The sequence below is a fragment of the Rhinopithecus bieti genome, unplaced genomic scaffold (assembly GCF_001698545.2).
Source record: "Rhinopithecus bieti isolate Rb0 unplaced genomic scaffold, ASM169854v2 scaffold_13577, whole genome shotgun sequence".
In the NCBI taxonomy this organism is placed as follows: domain Eukaryota; kingdom Metazoa; phylum Chordata; class Mammalia; order Primates; family Cercopithecidae; genus Rhinopithecus; species Rhinopithecus bieti.
Genome location: NW_016807867.1, coordinates 252,285 through 272,244, shown reverse-complemented (window position 1 = coordinate 272,244; position 19,960 = coordinate 252,285). Strand labels below are relative to the sequence as shown.

Below are 19,960 nucleotides of genomic sequence, written 5' to 3'. Positions count from 1 at the left end.
TTTTGGAGAACAGCAACACTGATGACGTTTACAGTCAGAAGCAGTTCAAGTGTAAGCAGTAACAAAGGGTTTGTGAATGCATTCTCCTCTCTTCAACCCCTGTAAGTCTCCCTCCCTTCCCCTATACCCCGCTCCTCTAGCACTTTTCTCTCCTCTCCTTTCCTCCTTCCCTCCCCTTCCCTCTCTCTTCCTCTCTTGCAGGTGGGGGTGGGAGTAGAATCCATACTACAGTGAACTGGAGTGAATGGGAATTAGGAAAGTAGAGACACTGAATATAGACTATTAATACTTTTTCACTTCTGAAGAGAAGCTGTAGCTAAAGGTGGAGATTATTAAAAGTGGGGTTATGTTTTAAAGATGGAAGATAACATATATGTGTATATACTTAAAAATAAGACAGCAGAGAAGCTGCAGATACTGTATAAGGAAGACAGGACAAATAACGGAGCAAAGACCTGGCAGCAGCAGAAGAGAATTGGTTCTAGAGAGCTGAGAAGCAAGGATCTGCTGCACTCAGTGTTATATCCCTAGCACCTTTGCTGGACCCTGAGCCTCCATGCACATGCACACATACTCATGGAAAGACAGACAGACACACATGTTAATATAAAATGATTTGCAGCTTTCAGAATGTAACTTTTACACTATTATAAAATGATTAAGTGATTAACCTTGACCAACCCTTACAACTGGGCTCTGGATCTCATCTCCTCTGACCTTTTTAAGGATGTAGTAATTATTCCCTCTTTCTCCAGAATTATTAATTTTCTCCTCTTTACTTGATCATCCTATCAACATAAATATGTGCTAATCATGCTATAATATTCCATCTTGAAAAAATCCTCCCTTGACTGATGTTCTTCTTTAGCCACTGTCCTGTTCTCTCCTCCTCTTTACTGTCAAGTCTTGGAAGACTTGTTTGTATGTGCTCTTTCCACTTTCTCTGTCTTTAGTTTCCCTTGAACATGAGACAGATCTCAGATGGTCACCATTACATCTTAACAGTTTTTATCATGTCACTAGTTTAACACTCAATGATCTCCATGCAACCAAATCCCATGGTCAATTCTAAGAACTCTTCATCTTACTTGACTTATTAGCATTGTTAAACACAGTCGACCACTCCTTCGTCCTCTCTCCACTTGGCTTAAAGGACATCATTTTTAGTTTTCCTATCTCATTGGCAGCTCCTTCTCTGTTTTGCTGGTTCCTATTCATTTTCACAACCTCAACAGCTACAATATTTTCTCTAAGGGAGTGAAAAATGGTTCGGGGCGGGGGGAGCAAAAAAAACCTTACTATGTATAAAGCACAGACATACATGCATACACGTTATCACCTAAACAGATACATAGTATATCTGCAGTAATCAAACTCCAGCAGGGAAGGGATTGGGCGGAGGGGAAATGTCTAAAATGCTAGGGTGGGGTTCTTCAACAAAAGTTGAAAATCATGGCTTTACATAATGAAGTTCCGTAAGGGTCAATACTTGGACTTCTCATCCCCTTCTTTATCACTTGCTTCGTAATCTCATCTAGTTTCATGGCTTAGATGCCATCTACATGCTGACAACTTCCATACGTGTCTCCATCCTAAACGTCTCTAAATTCTAACTCACATCTACTCATGAATCCAAACTCTACCTGAATGTTGAGTTTGCATTTCAAATAGAATATTCCCAAAACGAAACTTCTAATTTCTACTCACCCCTACCCCAACCTATACACCTGCAGCTCCCAGTCTCTTCCATCTCAGTAAATGGTAACTCTATTTTTCCTTTTGTCCAAACCAATCTCCCCTTCACTCACTCTGCTCCAGCCACACAGGGTTCCTTAATGTTCCTCAAACAAACCAAATGCCATCTTCACTGCAAGGCCTCTGGGCTTACAAATCTCTCTGCCTGGGTGCCCTTCTCCCAGATTGCCAAGTGACTCACTTCCCTCCCTCAGTCCCTATGCAAACGACACTTTACAAGTGAGGCTTTCTAATATCCCTTCTTACCCTGCTCTACTTTTCTTCAGAGCACTTGCTTCTATCTGACATAAATTTTATTTCTCCCTCAACTAGATCATAAGCTCCATGAGGACAAGGGCTTTGTTTTATTCAGTGCCTGGTATACAACAGATCCTTAAATATTTGTTGAACAATTAATTAAATCACAGTAAAGCCTTCTTTACTTAAAATTATTAGTAATTTATATTAATATCATTAGGGATATTTATATGAACTAATAGGATAACATTACTTTCCAATATGAAAAAGATAGTAAACTAGTAATATAAACAAAATTATACGGAAAATACCTTTAAAATATTGTCTAAGTTAGACTGTGGGTCACTCTTACCCACCAATAACCACAATTTAAACTTGTAAAGTAATCTCAGTATCTTGCTTACTGGCCATTGGAGGTTGACTTTGGTCATAAGTGTCAGCTACTAGAATTTCATTATCATTAGGATTATGTTGTGGATGAGCTGAAGACTTGGAAACTTTTCTCAATTCTAAGGGGAGAAAAAAATTAGAGATTACATAATAAACAATGATGAAAAGTATTATCAAATTATTTTTATTTATTCATATTTAAAATTTTAATGTATTATCTGTATTTAAATACAATATAAGTACCATTTTATTGACATAATTATTGTATTCTAAGAAGTAAGCTCCTTTAATTTCACTAAGAAACAAAGCAGTTTAAATTAAGACATTGGGAGAGGTGACTAGAACAGACAGCTTCTTCTGACCCAAATTGCCCAGAGTAGTAACATTTTAGTGTTACTTTTCTTTTTTTATTTCTTACACATCAGCAGGTTAATTTAAAAAGGTATACTGGGCTGGGCACAGTGGCTCATGACTGTAATCCCAGCGCCTTGGGAGGCTGAAGCAGGAGGATCTCTTGAGCCTAAAAGTTCCAGGCTGCATTAAGATCACACCACAGTACTCCACCCTGGACGACAGAGTGAGACCCTATCTCAAATAATCAATCAATAAACAAATGATCAAGCAATCTAATGTATACTATATCATTTATCTCCATGATCTTTGTTTTAGAGTTTTCAGGAAGGAAACTCGGAAGCATGTGTTATCAGAAATCACTCCAATATTTAAAGATTTAGTTCAAAGAGAACCAAAATAAGGACAAAGTAAAGTGAAACAGTTTTACTATTTATAACTTGAGAATAATATTAAAAAGCATTATAAACCTTACAATAAGTAAGCAAGGGAAGTTAGAGAACAGGACTAATTAGTCATTAAAGCATTTAAAATTATTATTACTATTATTATTATTATTATTATTTTGAGATGGAGTCTCGCTCTGTTGCCCAGGCTGGAGTGCAGTGGCATGATCTCAGCTCACTGCAACCTCCGCCTCCTGGGTTCCAGCGATTCTCCTGCTTCAGCCTCCCGAGTAGCTGGGACTACACGCGTGTGCCACCACGGCCAGCTAATTTTTTACATTTTTGGTAGAGATATGGTTTCACCATGTCAGCCAGGATGGTCTAGATCTCCTTACCTCGTGATCCGCCCACTTTGGCCTCCCAAAGTGCTTGGATTACAGGTGTAAGTCACCACGCCCGGCCTTAAAAGTTATTTTAAAATCATTTGTATGGCTCAAAGTTATCGTATATTTTAAAACTAAATTTCAGATTCCAAGTAAAAACTGATCAGAACAAGATTAAAGCAAGTGAATTAAATTTCTAAATAGTTATATGCTGCTGTCATACAAAGAAGAAATAAACCAGAAGCATTTATATTGGTTACAAAAGACTTTCCTAATACAGAATTATTCTCTAGATATTCTTATGTATGAATTTAAACCTGATCTAAATTATGCAGTGATTATCTTTAATGATTCATGTCCTGTCTGATAGCAAACTAAAAGGTCAACGGATATTCATTTTAGATCTATGATTTTACATCTTAACTTTGCTCCTATTTAAGTGTAGGATTTTTAACAGTTCTTTTGTTCTCCACTAGATGGTGATACAAAGGCTTATAAAATGGGGGAAAACTGCCAATGTTCCAACATCTAAGAATAAAATCTGCTTCTTTGTTTAAAGGCATATTTACTGTCAACAATTTATTTGTATTATACAAATATAGAAATATGTATATATCCCCCGCCCCCCATGCTTTCCTTGTTCCAAATAGTTTAGGTTAAAAATTAAAGTCTTTAATATTTGCTCTAGATTAATACTACAAGTAATACTTGTATCACATAACAAATTACATAACAAATTTTGGGACTATGTGAAAAGGCAGTTTTAAAGCATTTAGCAGAAATGATAAACTAGGCTAGAATTAGAAACATGCCACTGAAAAGCCACAAAGTGGACACATTATAACACCATTTATTGATTACCACTAACTCCTACAAATTACAACAAATAAAAATAGCCAGTTACAGACAGCTCCAATGGCAGGAGTACCCATGTGGCAAGACCTGGAGAGTACGAAAGTTCAGAGCTAAGAAGATCTGTATTTGAATTCTGACTCATCTACATGAGAGCTGACCTTGAGTGAGTGATTTAACCTTTCTAAACATATCTTTCCTCATCTATAAAACAAAAGAGCTGATAGTTATCTCACAAGCCTGTTACAAGAATTAAAACATAGCAAGAATATATGCAAATCACTCAGCATAATACCTGGTACACAGGAGGTAGAAATTAACATTAATTAAGTTCCTTTCCTTTTCCTTCTATCCCCTTGGATATATACACATCGGAATATTTTTAAAATAAAAAGAAACGATATTTATAAAATGTGATATATTTACATGTCATATAGACAACATGTATCTATACATAACATGGGCAGAAAATGCCTTCTCGGTCACTTTACGAATAGAAGTTAAACTCATAGTTGTACCATGGGATACCGGAATAGTGACTTCTTTCCACTAGATCGAGTAACATAAAAACTAGTACATGAACACTGGTTTACAAAACCAGAGAACGAAAATACAACTCCAACTCTTACCATTTGCACACACAGAGTGCTCCCATTTAGTATGAGTTTGTTCTATGTATCGGACATGGGGATTCTCCTTTCTTCGTAGCCGGTTAACGCCAGAAAATGAGAAAGCTGTTATCGGTGAATCTGGAATAACGTCTTCCTCACATTCAAGCTCAGCTGCTTGATGCTGTTGATCATTCCTAGAGAAGAGTAACAATGGAAAGAAAATCAATTCAATGAGTATTAAAACATTTACTACATGGCGTGGAGTTACAGTAGAACACAAACATGAAGCTCTAAAGGATGTAATCCCTTGTATCTAATGTTCCAAATCTAAGTAGATAAGTACACAAATGATTACAGTACCCAGTGGGGAATACCATTGTGAAAAGTGAAGTAGAAAGTATAGTCAGTAGCACTTCAGGTGAAATTAGAAGTATTTCCAATTGCAGGCAAGATCAGGAGAGAATTCAGTTTGAGGACAGGCACGTAGTACTGCATACTTATGTTGGAGAAGGGAAAGCTGGAATTACATGAAGGAGAGCCACGGGCTAAGTGTGCACATAATGTAGAAAGCAAGCGGAAAGAAATTAAGGTTTCAGAGCTTGGATATAATGTGACAATCTAACAGTATTGTGCAAGATTGGGACATAAGGACAGGAGGCAAGGAAATCAATTAGATGGTGGTTGCAATAGTCCAGGCAAGACGCTCTGTCTGTGGTCTGAACTAGAATATTTTAAGTACATATGGAAAGGAAAGAACGTTAAACAATGTGGTAGTAGAATTGGCATGCTTGACAAATACAGGATGAGAACACTAACACTGATAACAACCAATATTTGTTATGTGTTTACATTGCCCGGCACTATTTAAATTATCAGTTTAATTATCACAACTCTGAGGTATTATTACTTTCATTTTACAAATGAGGAAATGAAGATATAGAAGTCATCTACTAAAATAGTAACAGCGTCAGGATTTAAATCTCAGCAGTCAGATCCTAAGGGCCCTACTGCTAACCAAATGTGTTATTCATAGTCTACAAGAAGGCTTCAAAATGTGAGTTTCTGTTACTTTTATCTAGGCCCCTTATCGTCTTCTCTCAACAGCAGTCACAAGAGTCCTATTATGACATAAGTCGGGGCTGGGTGCAGTGGCTCACACCTGTAATTCCAGCACTTTGGGAGGCCGAGGTGGGCAGATCACAAAATCAGGAGATTGAGATCATCCTGGCCAACATGGTGAAACCCTGTCTCTACTAAAAATACAAAAAATTAGCCAGGCGTGGTGGCAGGCACCTGTAGTCCCAGCTACTTGGGAGGGTGAGGCAGGAGAATGGCGTGAACCCAGGAGGTGGAGCTTGCAGTGAGCCAAGATGGCGCCACTGCACTCCAGCCTGGGCAACACAGCGAGACTCCATCTCAAAAAAAAAAAAAAGACGTAAGTCAGGCCAGGCACAGTGGCTCACACCTGCAATTCCAGTACTTTGGGAGGCCCAGGCAAAACCCTACTGCTACAAAAAAAACATTAAAAAATAAAATTTGCCGGGCATGGTGGCACACGCCTGTAGTCTCAACTACTTGGGAGAGTGAGGTAGGAGGGATGCTTGAGCCCAGGAAGTCGAGGCTGCAGTGAGCTAAGATCATGCGACTCCACTCCAGCCTCGGCAACAGTGAGACTGTCTCCAAAAAAAAAAAAAAAAAAAAACCCAAAAGACTTAAGTCATACGGATGAAATTTCATTAAAACCCTGTCACATCTGCTCATTTCACTGAGAACACAAGCCAAAGTCCTTTGATCCATGAAGATCCTACATGACCTGATGGTGCCCCTCCCATATTTCCTCTCTGACCTTTTTTCCTATTATACTCTACTCCTGACATACTCTCTTCCTTGAGGTTTCTCAAACATACCGAGCATACTCCCACCTTAGGTTCTTTCCTCCAATTGTTCCACCTGCTTGGAATGCTCATCCCCAGATATCCACATAGCTAATTATCTCTCTAATCTCCTTCAAGTCTGCTGGAATTGTATTGTTTAAAATTGCAACCTCCCTTCACACACCCTAGTACTCCTGTTCCCTGTTATTCTGCTCTATAAACTTTATCCACAGCATTTGTTACTTTTTAACATAGTATGCAATTTACTCGTTTTTATCTAGATTTTTTTTGAGTCTGAGTCTTGCTCTAGAATGCAGTGGTACAATCTCAGTTCACTACAACCTCTGCCTCTCAAGTAGCTGGGGTTACAGGCGCGCAATACCATGCCTGGCTAATTTTTGTATTTTAGTAGAGACGGGGTTTCACCATGTTGGCCAGGATGGTCTCAAACTCCTGACCTCAAGTGATCCGCCCGTTTTGGCCTCCCAAAGTGCTGAGGTTACAGACGTGAAACACGGCGCCCAGCCGCAATTTATTGTATCTATTGCTCACCTGTTAGAATGTAAGTTCTAAGAGGATAGGATCTTTGGTTCACTGATGAATCACAAGAGCCTACCCCAGCAGACATATAGTAGGTATGGTACAAACATTTGTTGAGTGAATATGAGACATTCCCAGATTCCACTAGAGAATAAATTTGTGTGGATCTAGGCATACGTTCTTGCCCAACTCAATTCAGGATCAATGGTAACTGAAAGACTGGCTTTGAATTGAATTGTGAATGTTGAGTAAAAATAAAGTTAATTGACTTTCCCATGTCAAACCATGACTGACCTTATTTGCCAACCGTTACCAGTCTGTCAGACATCTAGGCTTTACATGACCAAATCAGTCTGTCCTATTAGACTCATATCAATTTGCAATACTATTTCCAAATAAAAACTTATATAGTGAGAACTGTATGAACTATGACCAACAGAGATTTTTAAGAAACATTGATTGGAAGACAAAGACTAATTTTTCCCAACAAAGATTTACACTTTAATTTCCTGAATGATACCACTATTATTTGTAGGCTTTAATCCTATATTTTATACCAGGGAACAATCTTTAGAGCTTATGTCTAATTATTTAAAATTTTATTTTTATGTTTTTGAGACAGAGTCTCTTTCTGTTGCACAGGCTGGAGTATAGTGGTGTGATCTTGGCTCACTGCAACCTCTGCTTCCCAGGTTCAAATAATTCTTGTGCCTCAGCCTCCCGAGTAACTGGGACTACAGGTGCACATGCAACCACACCTGGCTAGTTTTTGTATTTTTAATGGAGATGGAGTTTTACCATGTTGCCCAGGCTGGTCTCAAACTCCTGACCTCAAGTATCTGCCTACCTTAGCCTCCCAAAGTGCTGAGATTACAGGCGTGAGCCACCACGCCCAGCCAAATTTTATTTTTAATTGACAAATAATAATTGTATCTACTTACTGGGTTCAACAAAATGTTTTGATACATGTTTACACTGTAGAATGATTAAATCAAGCTAATTAACATATATCACTTCACATACTTATCGTTTTCTTTAGTAAAAGCATTTAAAATCTAGTTGGCAATTTTGAAATCTTTTCTTTAGTAAAAGCATTTAAAATCTAGTTGGCAGTTTTGAAATACACAATCATTATTTATTAAATCACCATTCTGTGCAACAGATTTAATATCTAATTTTTAATCTCTTCCTGTAATTCTCTTATTCTGGAAAAACAGTAAGTTAAAGTCATATGAGAAAGGCTTATAAATTAATGGAGTGTGAAATCTATCTGACCTAGCTTTAACTAATCACGTCACAGCCTGCTTGCCTATTAGTCATACAAATTAAACCTGAAACATGAATGAGTCACGAGAAGAAATTGATTTCCTGGCAGAGTCAATGTGGAAGTAGCTAGGATCACAAAAGGAAAAACAAAAAAGCAAAACTAGCTCTAACTAGAGGTGCCCAAACTAAGGAAATGAGTGCTGGCTTTGTCTTCCTTTGTCATAAAAGGAAAAAACAAAACTCCATACGTTAATCAAGTTCATTCTTTAAAACATTAGTCTCACTGACTTTCTGAGAAAAGGAAAGAGTTCACGCCACAGTTTTTGGTTAAATTAATTATGCACACTTGTCCTCCTTTCACTTTTCCTTCTGATGGCTTGAGCTGTTTGATTTGTGGACCCCTGCTCCCTCTTAAATTCCTGTCAAAACTGTTTTAGTTGGTTTCTTCCCCAAAGACCTATAATTACGGATCTGGAGTTTCCCTTCATGAGTCTGTAAAAAAGTTTTAAATATTCAGCTTTCTTCCTTTTCTACTCTGAAGAACTTACATTCCCAGTTAAAACATAATTAACCTTAACGAAGTAATGTTATAGCCATCGTAGAGGAAGTGGCAGTACTGCTTCACTGATCAAGCTATACCTAGAATATTGATTTCTTAATTCAGATATTGACAAACTAAAACATTTTTAAAAATTCAGTTTGAAGAGTCAAAGTAATGCCACATGAATGAACAGAGGATATTTAATGCCACAGTTAATGAACAGAGGATATTTACTCTAGAGAAAACAAGACTCAGGAGGGCCATGATAGCTGTCTTCATGTATCAAAAGAGTCGTGAAGTAGCAAAGGAGAACAGACGTGTTTAAGATGGTCCCGGAAAGCAAAGTCATAATCAAAAAATATAACTTATAAGCAGTGTAATTTCTATAAACTTAGAAAGAATTTTCTAATAATTCTGTCTCACTAAATTTAAATAGGCTTGGAAAACAGTAAACTTCTACTAGACGTGTTCAAACAATAGCTATTTGTTAAAGAAGCTGTATGAGGAATTCAATTTAGAAGAAGGTTGAATGAAATGAATTCTACAGTCCTTTGAACTTACATATATAGACTCCCTTGACTTTCACTGACCCATCACATCTATTTTCCAAAATGAAGAGAATGATGACCTCAATACCTAGCTTTATATACATTTTTAACTTTATAGTGGCAAAATTTTACCAAATAATTTTGGTGTCACTAATAACCACCCTACCATATAAGCCATCCGTAATATCAAAACTAGCTCAGAAGAGTTAGAGTTACTGCATTTAACAAGCAGAAATATAAGTCAAGTAATATTTTCTTCTAAAGTTCAGGGGAATTTCAGGCACAAATAGCATAACATGACAGTGGTTTAGGTGATCAGAGAAAATTAGGTTGCCTTTACAAGATGACACTTGCTTTAAAAAAAAAAAAAAAAAAAGACTGCCGAGCAAAAGGCAATTTATTTGCAACCAAGCCACAAAAGATGTTGGTTCATGAGAATCACAACTATCTTAAATTTCAGACGAGAATAAAAGACACAATCAGATCTCCTATACTCTTTTGACTAAGCATGTCCTAAACAAACATACATGCCTTAAGCTCATCTATATGATTATTCTTTCCTGTAGTTTCAAACTTTCACACCGCCACTTCTTTTCTAAAATACGGGTGAGTTTCAACGGAAAAATGTATGTGCTTGATAACACTAAAAATAAATTATAAACTAATTAGAATTCATATGTCTACCAAGCAAATGACATGATATAGTTTCAACCTAACTTATACACATTGGTTTTTGAGGTAATTGTCTATCTAATTCTGTGTTAACTTCTACACACTTGATATCTCATCCTTTTGGTACTCATAAAGATCAAGGCTGATGTGTTCAAAATACCATAAGCTACGTACATACATAATCACTTCACATAAATTAATGTAGGTCAACGATCCCTTATCTGAAATCCTTGGAAGCAGATGGGATTCTAAATTCAGATTTTTTAAAACAATGAAAGCAATACAATAATGCAGAACATATATACATAATTACATAACAGCTCTAGTGGAGTCTGGGGCATCATCCTGTAATCAAACACATTGATATTTTCACAGCAAAGCATATGAATCCTCACATGAAGTGGGATAAAGACTATAAACAGCATTCTGTCATTGCAGTGGTTAGGTTGTGAATAACATTTCAAAAATAACCTTTTGGGTTTTGGAATTGTATGTAACAGATTGTGGCTCTGAGTCCTGCATTCTCTTTTCTTTCTTTTTTTTTTTTTGAGACGGAGTCTCACTCTGTGGCCCAGGCTGGAGTGCAGTGGCCGGATCTCAGCTCACTGCAAGCTCCGCCTCCTGGGTTCACGCCATTCTCCTGCCTCAGCCTCCCGAGTAGCTGGGACTACAGGTGCCCGCCACCTCGCCTGGCTAGTTTTTTGTATTTTTTAGTAGAGACGGGGTTTCACCGTGTTAGCCAGGATGGTCTCGATCTCCTGACCTCGTGATCCGCCCGTCTCGGCCTCCCAAAGTGCTGGGATTACAGGCTTGAGCCACTGCGCCCGGCCTCTCTTTTCATTATACAGCATTATTAAAATTAGAAAGTGCTGACATTTTCTTATAAACATTTATAACATCAGTCTGATCTCATAGGTTCGTTTCCTCATCTGACTATTATCTCTCCTCAAAATTCCCTTTGGCTACCAGTATTCAGCAGACCGATCACATGGGAAGAATATCAGAATTCTACTGGATATCCATTACCCTAAAAGCATACTGGTAAGAATAATTCTACTTGCGAGATGTGTTAATACAAAAATAACTATTCTAAGCCAAAATAATATGTTACATCTACATAGTTCTACCGAAGTTTTTGTAGATGTCTACTTAAATGCAACAGGATCTTTAGGAACTCTATGATGCCATTAGGATTATCTTGAATCTTGAGTTTTCAAAAATAGTACATAAGCTTTATATAAATGGGAACTAAAAGTTTGTCACATCTCCGCTCTGCATTAGTCAGATCATATCTAGAAAAATATTCTTTTTTTTGAGACAGTGTTGGATAATGGAAAGAAAAGAGGTTTTTCAGAAAAAATATGGGTCTGAGTGACAGTCCTATTACCTACTAGCTATAAGATGATAGGCAGGTTATTTGACTTTGTGACCTTTGGTTTTCCCATTTGTAAAGTGGGGATAATTAAACTACTTTGCGAAGTCACAGTGAGAATTAGAAATAATAAACATAAAACACAAGAGGAAGTGGCACACAAGATAAAAGTTACTCTTTTTATTCTTTAAGAGAAATGGGGAGAAGAGGGAGAAAAACAGAGGAAGGAAGAAGTTCTACAGGCCTGGGTACTACATGAGAGGAAACACTTACTCAGTTTGCTCTTATGAAGCTCCGGGACAGGGCTGGAAGGGAGCTAACAAAACTCAAACATCTGTTTGAAATGTAAGTATTTTAACAATGTATTATTTATAATACATCATTATAAAAATTAAAATGTTTTAATTACAATGCTGACACTTTATTCAAGCACTAATGTAAGAGATGCAGTCACACTATACTCTCAAAACACAAAATGTAGTGATTTTCTTTGTAGTTTTAACTGCAGAACACTTCATAATTTTAAAATGACATCTGCAACTCTTACAGTATCTTCATGGTTTGTATAGTGAAGTAAAATAAAACAACAAGGATGGGGGAAAATACTTACTCAATTTTCTGCTGGAGTTGTTCAGAAAGCTTTTATTTTCTTCCTGTAGAGTATTCCTTTCATTCACTTAAAACAATTCGAAAAGAAGGCACATAATATATTTATATTAACATCTATGTCAGGCTTTCAAATATGTCAGCATGTATGAAGAAATTAGTACTTCTAATCCTAAATCATAATGTTTATTCAGGGTTAACACTAGTGTGCAAAACTAATTTGTTACTAGGTAAGGGGGTACTACATCTCACATCGTGCCAGTTCCATGTAACTGATTAACTGATAATTTTATGTAATGCTTGCAGGCAAAAGAGAGTACTTCATGTACTAGGGAGTATAATTATTCATACTGAGGACAAGAAAGCATTCCATCTGGTTACTCAGTCCCACTAATTTCAAATACCATTTTAGCAAGAGTCACTTATTTTGAAATTAATTTGATCATAAAAATAAAATAGGTTGGGCGCGGTGGCTCACAGCTGTAATCCCAGCACTCAGAGGCCGAGGTGGGTGGATCACTTGAGGTGAGGAGTTCGAGACCAGCCTGGCCACCATGGTGAAACTCCATCTCTATTAAAAACACAAAAATCAGCTGGACGTGGTGGTGCATGCCTGTCAGCTATTCAAGGTGGAGGCAGGAGAATCTCTTCAACCTGGGAGGCTGAGGTTGTAGTGGTCCAAGATAGTGCCACTGTACTCTAGCCTGGGTGGCAGAAAGAGTTTAAAAAAAAACCCACCAAAATCGCTGAATATCAGCGTAATTTTTATAACAAGCACATTTATCAAATCAAATTTTCTTCTTAGTCACACTCTACGTTTCATGAATAATTATGGTATCAGTAACTTAAATATATCCATTGAAGCACTATCTGCTTGTTTGAATCTCCACCAAATTTTCCTATCTATATTTATTTAATTTATAAAGCAGAAATCCAGTTTTGGGCTGTAACTTCTACTGGAACCAGCATAAAACTCTCATCAAAGTTTAGTATGATGTCACTGGTTAAGCATGTGCTTTAGTAAAAGAAGTAGATCCCAGAAATCAAGTCACAGTAAATACAATGAACTTTTACCAAAGAAGGTTAATCATATTCTAAAACTTGTTAATAATTTAGTGGTTTATAAATCTAAACATATTTTCTTACACTGAGTAAATTTTCTGGACTATCTACAACATGTGAGGTTATTAAACTACTTTTGTGGAGGATCCAAAAAAAAATTAAGATATAGACAGTGACCTAAAGCAATGTGCAGTCTATCAAAGGAGACAAGATATTACATAAACATGTTTTATAGGTTTAAAAGTGACAAGGGCATTCGAGAAGTACAAATAAAGTACCAAGGAAATTTCCAAGGAGAAAGAGGTTACTTTGGGCCCTTGAGAAGATCAGGAAGGCATTCATCAAAAAAAGGGCAACTGAGCTGGACAGGAGACTATTCTACAGAGAAAATCAGTGGAACAAAGAAAGACCGGGTATAATAAATGGTAAAAAGCTTTCAATAGCAGGTTAAGAAATTAAAATTTATCTTACAGATTACCAGGAATCATTTTTCATAGATGAATGATGGGAAGACTGATTTGTTAGTACATATAGTATATACCAATGTGAAAAGAAAATACGGACAAGACAAAAAGTCAGGTGGTCTTTAAAAGAAATGAGTATCTGGACCTATGCAGAGGTGGATAAATAGGAAGTAAAGACCAGTACAAGAACTGTAACAGAGGCAGAATCAGTAGTATTTGGCAACTCATCCTTTGTAGGGTTGACAGAAGTCAAAGATGACCTTAGATTTCTGATTAAGATGGTTTACTTGATTTTCCCTCTCCAAATCCAAATAAAATGACAACACTCTAAAATAAGTCTACTGGAATATTAAAAAGCCAAAAAGGGTATCACTAACAGATCAGAACTATAAAAAATTTCTGAATTATTTAAAATAGGCTCAGGTTGATGGTAAAATCCAACGAAAAGGGCCTTTAAAAGGGAGTTTTCCCAGCAGAATCTCATATCTATTTTAGTACCAAGGGCAGCATGGCCCACAAACTGCTAAATGGGTAAACAAAGTGTGCCTCATAGTTGCCCTTAGGCTAAAGTCATGAGGATAGATCTCTAAAAGTTTTGACATAGGAGTCATAAATACCGAGACAAGAAAATCAGAGCAGCGCTTCCAAGTAACTTATAGTAGACACAAGAGAACGTACTTTCACACTCAGAAGACGAGCTATCCATACAGAAAAGGTCTCTAGCAAGGCGTCTTTCCCTCCCATTTTCAGTCATTAGAGTAGGGTCCCTGTAAGATTTACTATTAGCAAAGCAAGGATTTTCCCTTGGGCTAATAAAAAGGTCATTTTACTTAAAGGTAATTTTTTTTTTAACAAGTGTCTAGCTAAAAAAAAAAGAAAACTACACAGAAATGAAATACTGGGCAAAAGCAGCATGTAAGTGGAGAAGAAGATCAAAGTTAAGTGCTTTAAAACTCTTGTATTATTCAGAAAAGAATTAAGATATTAACTTTAAAAATGCATGTAAGGCGGATCAACTGAAGTCAGGAGTTTGAGGCCAGCCTGGCCAACATGGTGAAACCCCCATCTCTACTAAAAATACAAAACTTAGTTGGGCGTGGTCACACGTGCCTATAATCCCAGCTACTGGGGAGACTGAGGCAGAAGAATTGCTTGAACCCAGGAGATAGAGGTTGCAGTGAGCCGAGATAGCATCAACTGCACTCCAGCCTAGCGGAAAGAGACTCCATCTCTAAAAAACAAACAAACAAACAAACAAACAAAAAATAATGTAAAAATGATTCAAAGCATCCTAGTTAATTATTTGATCTTTTCTTTTTTGAGAGGGAGTCTCACTCTGTCGCCGAGGCTGAAGTGCAGAGGCGCGATCTTGGCTCACTGCAATCTCCGCCTCCCACGTTCAAGCAATTCTCTGTTTCAGCCTCCCGAGTAGCTGGGATTACAGGCGCCTGCCACCATGTCCGGCTAATTTTGTTTTGCTTTTTTTTTTTCTTTTTTAGTAGAGATGGGGTTTCACCATTTTGGCCAGGCTGGTCTTGAAATCCTGACCTCGTGATCCACCTACCTCGGCTTCCCAAAGTGTTGGGATTACAGGAGTGAGCCACAGCGCCTGGCCTAATTCTTTGATCGTAATAGAACCTTGATAGCAGAAAAACTGAATGGACAAAATGATATTTAAATGCATGCTCCCCAATTAAAACATTAACATATCAAGTCTGTCTGTTTTAGAAATTAAACATTGGGGCTGGGTGCGGTGGCTCACAACTGTAATCCCAGCACTTTGGGAGGCCGAGGTAAGCGGATCATGAGGTCAGGAGTTCAAGACCAGCCTGGCCAACATCGTGAAACCCTGTCTCTACCAAAAATACAAAAAATGATCTGGGTGTGGTGGTGGGCGCCTGTAATCCCAGCTACTTGGGAGGTTGAGGCAAGAGAGCTGCTTGATTGAACCAGGAGGCGGAGGTTGCAGTAAGCAATGATGCCACTGCACTCCAGCCTGGGTGACAGTGTGAGACTCCGTCTCAAAAAAAAAAAAAAAAAAAAAAGAAACTAAACATTGGTTCACCCTAGAAAAGCTATCAGTAAAACTTACTACATGAACAGATGCTAAGAATTTTATAAATTCACAATTAAGCAAAACTTAGCAAAAGAGGCACAGAAGGAAATATCCATAACTTAACTTCACGTATCTACTAGAAGGCCACAGCACACTTAAATGTAATATATAGTCTTCCCTTATGTATCAACTGCTATTCTGGGCAGTATCCTAAAGTCCCTTAGGCCAATAAAGTATGTAAAGAAAAACAATCACCAAAAGAAACTAAAAATTGAAAGAAAAGATGAAATTGTCACTATTTGCAAATGATATTTTTACCTAGACAATCTGCAGCAAAATAAAGCTAATGAAAGAAATCCTTAGTCATCTTCCAACGATGGGGGTGAGTTGGAGGGTGGGGTGGTTCCTGACTAGTGAGACTGAAGCAAAAGTTATTGGGTGGGTGTTCGAAGAAGCTTTTTTTTTTTAAAAAAGACTCTCCTGGCATGCTCATTTCAGCCTTTTGCTGCTGCTTCTTTCTTCTTGTATGAACGCAGTCACGAAGACTGAAAAAGTACCTGCCATCTTTTGACCATGAGACAATAAGCTTGAGGATGAATGCCTGCAAACTCTAAAGATGGTAAATTTCTACTTCACATTACATGTTAAAAATTCCAGATGGATTAAATATGCAAATTTATGTGTCTATGTGTGTGTATACATATATCATATGTACAAAATTGGAGAATATTTTATATTCTTGGGGTAGAGAAAGCCTTCCTAAACAAGGTAAGAAAATATACAAAACTTCCACGTCAAGTAGTTAAAAATGAAGTCAAGAGGAAGCAAGGTAGAAAATATATGCACAATATATCTACCAAAGTGTAATAATCCTTCTATAATATATAAATAACTCTTAATTAAAAAACACAAACAGCAAATAGGGCAATTTAAGACTGGGCAAAGAATAAATAAGCCATTCACTCAAGAAGACGATCATATAAAATAATACTTGACTGGAACAGTAACAGGGAATGCCAATTTTAAAAAGGTATAATTCTTCACCCACCAGATTGATTATTATTAATACATTTTTGCCCAAATCTGAAGAGGATGTAAGAAAATAAAAATTCTCAAACATTCAAACAAAAAGTTGAACAGTCCATTAATGTGACAATAGCTAAAAAACTGACACCTACACTACAGCATACAATGTAGCCATTTAAAAAAATGTTGTCTTTAACACCTAGACAAGCTTTTTTGCTTGCTTGGGGTTTTTGGCTCTATTTTAGATAATGTTGCTGGAAATCTATTAGATATGTAGACATTATTGGAGATTATTTCCAGTAGTACTAACAATAATATGACTGTGGATCTCAACTACAGTTGGCCTTCTGTATCTGTGAGTTCTGAATCTGTGGATGGAAAACATTTGGGAAAAAACAATTCTACCAAGTTCCAAAAAGCAAAACTTGAATTTGCCACACATCAAATACATTTAATTCGCACAAAGGAAGTGATGTGTAGAGACTGCATTTGGTATTATAAGCAATCTAGAGATGATTTAAAGTACGCAGGAGAACGTGGGTAGGTTATATGCAAATACTATGTGACTTTATATAAGGTACTTGAGCATCCAAGGATTTTGGTATGTGTCAGGGTCCTGGAACCAATACCCTACAGATGACAAGGAACAACTATATATATATTGAGATGTAACAGTTTTCTACTCATTGATAATATTCTTACATTCCTAAATAAATATATGCACATGTTCACCCATATACACCATAGAATCTATAGACATATTAACATGTAAAGACTTCCAAGACATACTTTAAAGTGAAATAACACATTAGAACACAAAGTATGGTATGATCCCATTAAAATTAAAAAGAGAAGGGAGGGAAGCGGGGTCTAACAAGGGACAGAGACAGAAAAACCTGGACCTGGATAGATACGTATCAGACTATTAACAGTAGTTACCTCTGGGAGCAGAATAAAGTTATATTCTTTCTTACTCTTTTTAAAACAATGAACATATATTCAATATTCTTACTTGAATAACCAGAGGATAGCAATATAATTAACAGAAAAAAATAGAAGACAGAATTAGTTTGAAAAAGAAGATCATTAATTAGGTTTTGAATACATTGATTGTGAGCTGCTTATGGGAAATCCAGGTAATGGTCACCCAAAGAAATAAATAGTTATAAGAGAGTAAGATTAACAGAGTATTAAAAGAATAAAAGAAGGCAGCTAAGAATGTAGAAAAACTCTACACTCAATAGGTAAGGAGAATAAACTGAAAATAGTATACTTATGAAACCAGTATGTCATAAATATCAAGAGAGACAACAAGTGTAGAACACTCAATTTTCTGCTTTGTATTTAACTTTACGAAGTATTAAGGTTACATGAAATAAAGATAAAACCGAAGAAGCAAACACGGACATGTCCAAAAAAAAAAAAAAAAAAAAAACTGCTTCTTGTCTTAGAACTGATGACTTTAAGACCAATGTGGACAGTATTTGCACAACCTTTCCGTATCCTATTTCTTACTAAATTAAGCATGAGATTAAATCTACAAAAAGTACAAAAAAGGACATCTGAACTTTTACTAAATAAGGAAAAATACATGTAAACAATCCATTTAATTACAATTAATTTACTAATAGGTCTTAACAACAATACATTATATACTTTAAATAATTAATACATGAAGAAAGGAAACTCACTAAGTTCTGTAATGAGTTTAAGATTCTGCTGCCGGATATTTTCAAATTCTTGCTGTTTTTTCCGCATATGTTCTTCAGTTACTGCACAGCGATCACATAATCCTGCTCTTAACCTATGAAACAAAACAAAGTATTTTCCATCTACTAAAAGAGATTTCTATTTGAATTCCAAGACTTTTATGAAGATTTAAGAAACTGAGTTGGCAAATACTGGGAAAATCAACTAGATTAATGATGTTATTATACCTTTAACATATTCTTACATAGGAAATCATGTTATACCACCATTTTCTTCAGATTGCAATTCTATAAAAATCTGCCAGTTTTAAACTCAATCTAAGGGAACTTATTTATTGAAGAAGCTGACCTTGTTTTAATTTATTATGGCCAAAATATGAATCCTAGTCCAATACCAGGGGGCAGAATTATACCTGAAGCAACTTTGCAGCTGCTTTGCTCAGCACAGCATATCACCCATAGTGACTGTTCAATAATATTTTGATGAAAATTAAATTCATCAAAATTTATTTGTTAATATTGGAAGGGCACAGTGGCTCATGCCTGTAATTCCAGCACTCTGGGAGGCTGAAGCGACAGGATCACGAGATCAGGAGTTTGAGACCAGTCTGGCCAATATGGTGAAACCCCATCTCTAATAAAAAATAGAAAAATTAGCCGGGCATGGTGGTGCTCGCTTGTAGTCCCAGCTACTCGAGAGGCTGAAGCAGAAGTATCGCTTGAACCCGGGAGGTGGAAGTTGCAGTGAGCTGAGATTATGCCACCGCACTCCAGCCTGGGGCACAGAGCAAGACTCCGACTCAAAAAAAAAAAAAAAAAAAAAAATTTGGGGGGTCAATATTGTTGAATAAAGGTCAAGAAATACAAGGGAGGAAAAGCCACCTCATATTTTCCTTTTGGCATAAAAAAGTTATTAGTAAAAATTCACAATGTATTAAAAAAAAAAAATTACGGGCCGGGCTCAGTGGCTCACGCCTGTAATCCCAGCACTTTGGGAGTCCAAGGCAGGTGGATCACAAGGTCAGGAGATCGAGACCATCCTGGCTATCATGGTGAAATCCCGTCTCTACTAAAAATACAAAAACTAGCCGGGTGAGGTGGCAGGCGCCTGTAGTCCCAGCTACTCGGGAGGCTGAGGCAGGAGAATGGTGTAAACCCGAGAGGCGGAGCTTGCAGTGAGCTGAGATCAGGCCACTGCACTCCAGCCTGGGCGGCAGAGGGAGACTCCGCCTCAAAAAAAAAAAAAAAAAAGAGCGAAA

The 19,960-nt window shown here is 37.0% G+C and overlaps 1 protein-coding gene across 1 annotated transcript in view; it reads right to left on the bottom strand.

Moving 5' to 3' along the window:
• Positions 1-19,960, bottom strand: part of RBBP8 (RB binding protein 8, endonuclease) — a 112,728-nt gene that overhangs the window by 38,624 nt on the left and 54,144 nt on the right. Inside the window, 5 exon segments of the mRNA XM_017884017.1 lie at positions 2,397-2,501; positions 4,984-5,159; positions 12,389-12,422; positions 12,425-12,454; positions 18,684-18,796. Of these exon segments, the coding sequence (XP_017739506.1) occupies positions 2,397-2,501; positions 4,984-5,159; positions 12,389-12,422; positions 12,425-12,454; positions 18,684-18,796 (458 nt within the window).